This window comes from Urtica dioica, chromosome 4, assembly GCF_054948205.1.
Source record: "Urtica dioica subsp. dioica isolate 48M chromosome 4, U.dioica_male_clone48M_v1_H2, whole genome shotgun sequence".
In the NCBI taxonomy this organism is placed as follows: Eukaryota; Viridiplantae; Streptophyta; class Magnoliopsida; order Rosales; family Urticaceae; genus Urtica; species Urtica dioica.
In genome coordinates, this window is record NC_142759.1 from 16,361,067 (window position 1) to 16,366,613 (window position 5,547).

The 5,547-nt window shown below is 34.0% G+C and overlaps 1 protein-coding gene across 1 annotated transcript; it reads right to left on the reverse strand.

The window, feature by feature from the left end:
* Positions 1 to 426: 426 nt before the first annotated feature.
* On the reverse strand, positions 427 to 3,222 carry LOC149400858 (indole-3-pyruvate monooxygenase YUCCA6-like). Its single transcript, XM_089611625.1, has 4 exons — positions 2,283 to 3,222; positions 955 to 1,203; positions 738 to 860; positions 427 to 619 (listed from the first exon to the last, which is right to left on the reverse strand). The coding sequence occupies exons 1-4, from the start codon at positions 2,955 to 2,957 to the stop codon at positions 437 to 439; spliced, it is 1,230 nt and encodes a 409-aa protein (XP_089467751.1). The 5' UTR covers positions 2,958 to 3,222; the 3' UTR covers positions 427 to 436.
* Between the last annotated feature and the right edge of the window lie 2,325 nt (positions 3,223 to 5,547).

Sequence of the window (5,547 nt, forward strand, 5' to 3'; positions counted from 1 at the left end):
AAAAAAAAAAATACCATCTGCAAAACTTAATCAGATAGATACATCCCATCCGATTGTAATGACCATGAGAAACCAAATCCCTCACAAGACCTCACCTCTCTTTTGTATTAGTTTTTTTTTTCACTCCAAATCCTAATTTTTTCCTTGCCAACATATCTACAATCTCTTCTTCTTCTTCTTCTTCTTCTTCTTCTTCTTCTTCTTCTTCTTCTTCTTCTTCTTCTTCTTCTTCTTCTTCTTCTCCTCCTTCTTCTTCTTTTCTCCTTGAAAAGATTTGTTTTTTTTTTTTACGATGCGTCGGTGGCTGCATTGCAGCGGTGGAAGATGAAGAAGAGAACAGGCTGCTAAATAAACTAAATATATATATATATATATATATATATATATATATATATATATATATATATATATTAAAGGGAATTTGATATGAATGGTGTTAAATATTGGAATAATAACATTGAGTTGTTGGGTCAGCTTTCCAAGCATTATGAATGTCTTGAGCGATCTTTATGGCATCAAGAGACGCTCCGAGAAGTCCACGCTGTGTGAATCCCACTGCATATAATCCCCACTCTCCTTTCCAGCTCTCTCCCTTTTTTCCCCCAAACATTTTCGGCTCCTGCTAAAAAAAACACATAACTGTGAAATCATGACATCTAAGTCCAATACACACAGTGATATCACTTTTGCCCTAATTGTTTTATATCAGTTAATTAATTAGGTGATGACGTGCGTACCTTCAACCAAGTCATGACGTTGCTTTTGTAGCCAGTTGCTAAAATGATGGCGTCAAAGAACTCCACTTTCCCATCGACAAACTCAACGTCATGATTTCCTACTCGTTTTATGGCCTTGCAAACCTATGCAATAGAAACATACAGTGATTTAAAAAAAACACGTGCATATATACTACCAAATTATTACTTTGGAAAAAAAAAAAAAAACAATAGTTACCTTGATGTCGCCGGATTTGATCTTCGCGAGTGTCCCAACATCCAAGACCGGAGTTTTGCCGGAGGTGGACTTGAGCTGAAGTGGGCCGAGCTCGGGTCGGATCAGCCCAAACTGGTCAGTGTCTCCGAGAACCAGACGCGATATAAGAAGCAAAAACCAATCCACAAGGCACAACGGAAACCACTTTAACAACAACATCGACAGTCCAAACGTTGACCACCCTAGCATCTCTTGTGGTAGTACGTGAACCTGTAACAAAATCATTATTAATTAGTATTAACCTTATTTTAATATGTGTCTAATTAAAGCGTTTTATATATGATATCATGAATTCCCTATTTTTTTGTTTTAAGTTGAGCTTACGTGATCAATGACAGAACCCGCATGTTCATTATTTCGATTTTCGTCATTTTTTCAGTTTTAATAATTTAGAATTTAGATTTCATAGAATCTGCAACACTAGTACTATACTGAGTATATATGTGTGTGATACGATTTCTTTGCAGGGAAATTTTGATTTTATGCGGAAGAAAAGCGTATAGGTCAGAAGTACTGCTATGTGGCCTCACATTTTGGGCTGCTGACCAATATTGTTGCGCATGCAAACGAATTCCCATAAAGCAAAGATAAAAACAATGACAGTATTTCTTTATTATTCACTCACCTAAACAAACAGACGCCACGCAGAGAGAGAGAGAGAGAGAGAGTATTGTAGATTATATATATAAATATATGAAAATATAACTAATAATTTGGCTCTCTTATATTACACTGTAAAAATGCACCAAACCTAGTTAGCAATCTATAAATCTAGTTGGGCCATCTCGTTTCAAACTCGCTGAGCTAACTTTTGACTTGTTATGTATATATGTGGGAGTACACATAGTACAAATCCAAAGTTCGCTTTCATTAATAATTTGCTTAAGAAAATAAAAAAATTATTCGTTTACTAAAATAAAGTATATGCTGAGACTTGTGTCAAAATAGGGTGGCTATAAAATTAATGAATTGGTCATTCACTTTATCAATAAAAAGAAGCGTAGTTAAAAAAATAACAAATCACTCTAGCATGTCATTAGGTTTTCAGTTATATCAACTCAGTGACAAAAAAAAAAAATTGTGAAGTTAAAAATAGTTCCTTCGAATCTTGTCACCTAATAAACAAACGTAAAGAAAGATGAGTGGTTTTATTTAATTTCCCACCAAAGAATAAAAAAAAAAGGAAAAAGGTTGAGAATAATAATACTAATTTTAATAATGGCAAAACAATAAAAAGTTTTGTTGTTTTGTTTTCCAAGTTGTTTAATAACTACTAGGTAGACACATACCGAATTTCTAACGACGAGTGAAGGACGAGCATTATAATTGCAAAGATCAAGACAAACTTCCATCCCTGAGTTGCCACAACCTACAACCAAAACCCTCTTCCCCCGAAACTCCTCTCCAGTCTTGTACTCACTAGTGTGAACAATCTCGCCCCCGAAACCCTCCATGCCCTCTATCTCCGGCACAACCTGCTCTGCGTTCTCGCCGGTGGCCACGACAAGCCACTGACTCAGATACTCCACCACGGCCTCGGAGTCCTTCTCGGCGGAAACCGTGCAAACACTCCAAAGCCCGCTCCGGTGATCGAACCGAGCCGAGTCAACTGCGCGGTTGAAGACCGGGTTCAGGTCAAAGCGGAGAGCGTAGGCTTGGAGGTAGTTGAGGAACTGATCCTTGGAGGGGTATTTTGGGAAGTTTGAGGGGAATGGCATTAGCGGAAGCTCGCAGAAGTGTTTCGGGAGATGGAGCTTTAGGCGGTGGTACGTCTTTCGTTTCCAAAGCGAGGCTATGCAGTCCGTTCGTTCTATGATGAGGCTCGGGACGCCTTTTTCTTTCAGGCAAGCCGCGGCCGCGAGCCCTGAGGGTCCCGCGCCGACTATGATCGGACCCGCCACCCAGACTCTCCGCCGCGTGTTATTCGTCTCGATGTCTCTCGTGTATGAGTACTCCATGATCATGTGCAGATAAACAAGTTTTTGAATTGGGGTTTATTTATATTTTTTTGTTTTTTTGTGGAGCTAGCAGTGATGAAAGGTCGTGAGTACTTATACTATATGGTTGGGATGGACTGTATTTGTATATATATATGTATATATAAGGTTTTTGGGATCCTCAACGCGGTTTTGATTTTGTGGTTTTTTTTTTTAATTTGAGAGAGAGATAGAGAGAGGTTTGGCTGGTTATTGTTGAGGATTTAATAGAGAGAGAGAGAGAGAGGGAGAAAGAGAGTTGCGAATCTATAGAAGAGTGAGGGAGATTTATAAATGAGTAGTAGTACTAGTAGTGATGACTATTAGTCTACTACAATGGTTTGAACTTTGAAGTGGGATTCGATACATGTGGACATGTATATATAAGTACAGATAGGTTGCTCTAAATGAGTGTACCTCAGCTATTGTCATATATTAATATAATTAATTAGTTTATAAAGATAAAATGAATTTATTTAAAATAGTAATAAGTTTATTGATTACGACATAAGTATTGTGCGACTTACTCGGAAGTGTGTCCAAAGTCTAGTAAACATAAATAAGTTATTCCTGATCGACAAATGAGTTTATTTGTGCATATATATTTGAAGAGAGTGGAGATGTAATTTAGTGGGGCATGATTTCTCTATGTGTAATGGCAATAACTGCTTTAACAAACAACAACTTTCTTAGGTTCACCCACCACCGTGAGAGAGAGAGAGAGAGAGAGAGAGAGAGAGAGAGAGAGAGAGAGAGAGAGAGAGAGAGAGAGAGAGAGAGAGAGAGAGCATTCTAGTCATTAGATATACACGTATATATAGCTAAAATAGTACTCTAGATAAACTATCTTGATAGAATCCTAAACGGTATATGAAGCTATATATACTACTCAATGAAACAGGGCTAAAAATGGTGAGTTGAGTGTACATGACATGAATATTGTCGTCAACCAATTTTCTTACAAAGGATAATAATGTTTGGATTAACTATTACTTCTACCACTACTAATGTGCTCTTTCCTCCCACTGTGGTCTTTTGGGTCCCACAAGAGTATATATGTAGTTAGTTGGAGAATCTTGCTTTAGAATCTTGCCCTAGATATCATATAGTAGCCGTCTCATTTTGGAGATTAATATTTTCCCAATTGTGAGACATTTTTCGTTCCCTTTTTTACCATCCTATTAGTAATAGCTCAACAATTAAGTTATAGATTAGCTAGTTGGGTAGTTGGTTAATCATATACATATTCATATATATATATATATATATATATATCATTTTGGAGATTAATATTTTCCCAATTGTGAGACATTTTTCGTTCCCTTTTTTACCATCCTATTAGTAATAGCTCAACAATTAAGTTATAGATTAGCTAGTTGGGTAGTTGGTTAATCATATACATATTCATATATATATATATATATATATATATATATACACACAGAGAGGCGAAGCCGAAAATCGAATTTAGGGGGAGCCAATTCAAAAAATAAAATATTAATATAAATACTAAAAATATCAAGCACAATATTCTTTAAAATTTTATATTGAAACATCAATTACATTAATAATTTATTTAAATATAAAGGTGGATAATTAGAATTACAATGTATAACCGAGTCATGTTATTTGTCTCCTCAGAGTTTTTTTCTTCACCAAATTTTTTCTTAAAAAAAATTATACTTTTACTACAAAAATGTTTGAGAAGTCCTCTCCCAAATTTTTTTTTTTAATAGGGTGGTGTATTTTTAGATTATTTTTAAGCCATAGTCCACGACCATGGCTTCGGAACCGTTGAAGAAAAAAAAAACAAGGATGACTAATTAAGTTAGTTTAGAATATTGAAAATTGTTAATAAGTAAATGATCCTAGAAACGTTTTTTTTTAATTTCTTGTAACTTAGTGTTACATGATTTGTGTATAGGGAGTTTGACGAATTAGTATTTTTTTATTTTTTATTTTTGTATAAACTCTACCAACTAAATAAGTTATCAGACTTAATTTTTCCTATATAATTTTTTTGTTTCCCTTATAAAACTAGCCATGTAAAAAAAATTGAAAAGTATATATATAATTTAGCAAAATAGCCAATTTAAACATTGATAATTACTAAATAGCCAAAGTTTGGTAAATATTTGGTAAATAGCCAATTTTATATATTTATTAATGTAAATATTAAGTAAAATATAGTCATTGTCATATTAAGCCACGTCATCATTTATGGTTATTTACTTAATATTTACCGAATTTTGACTATTTAGCAATATCAAATGAGAGAGGAGAGGAGATGAGAGGAGAGGGGGAATAAGATATGAATGAGTTTCATCTAACTTCCAATCCAATCATAAATATATTAGTTTAAATGAACCTTTTTTTATTAAAAAAAAATGACATTTGCAATCAATATATATAATATATATATATATATATATATATATATATATATATATTGCTAAATCGCAATAAATATATATACTATGATTACGCATGTGGTTTCGTATTACATCGATTAACTTTAATTTTGATTTTTTTTTAATTATGGTTGTCCGTTAACGAAGGCTTTGTTAGAACCAAAATA

Bases quoted from the DNA above. Each gene is read 5' to 3' on its own strand.
- LOC149400858 (XM_089611625.1), bottom strand. From the start codon at position 2,957: ATGATCATGGAGTACTCATACACGAGAGACATCGAGACGAATAACACG. The intron at 1,204-2,282 runs GTATGTGTCTAC...ATTTTGTTACAG, and splicing joins CACTCGTCGTTAGAAATTCG to GTTCACGTACTACCACAAGA. The intron at 620-737 runs GTACGCACGTCA...TTTTTTTAGCAG, and splicing joins ACGTCATGACTTGGTTGAAG to GAGCCGAAAATGTTTGGGGG.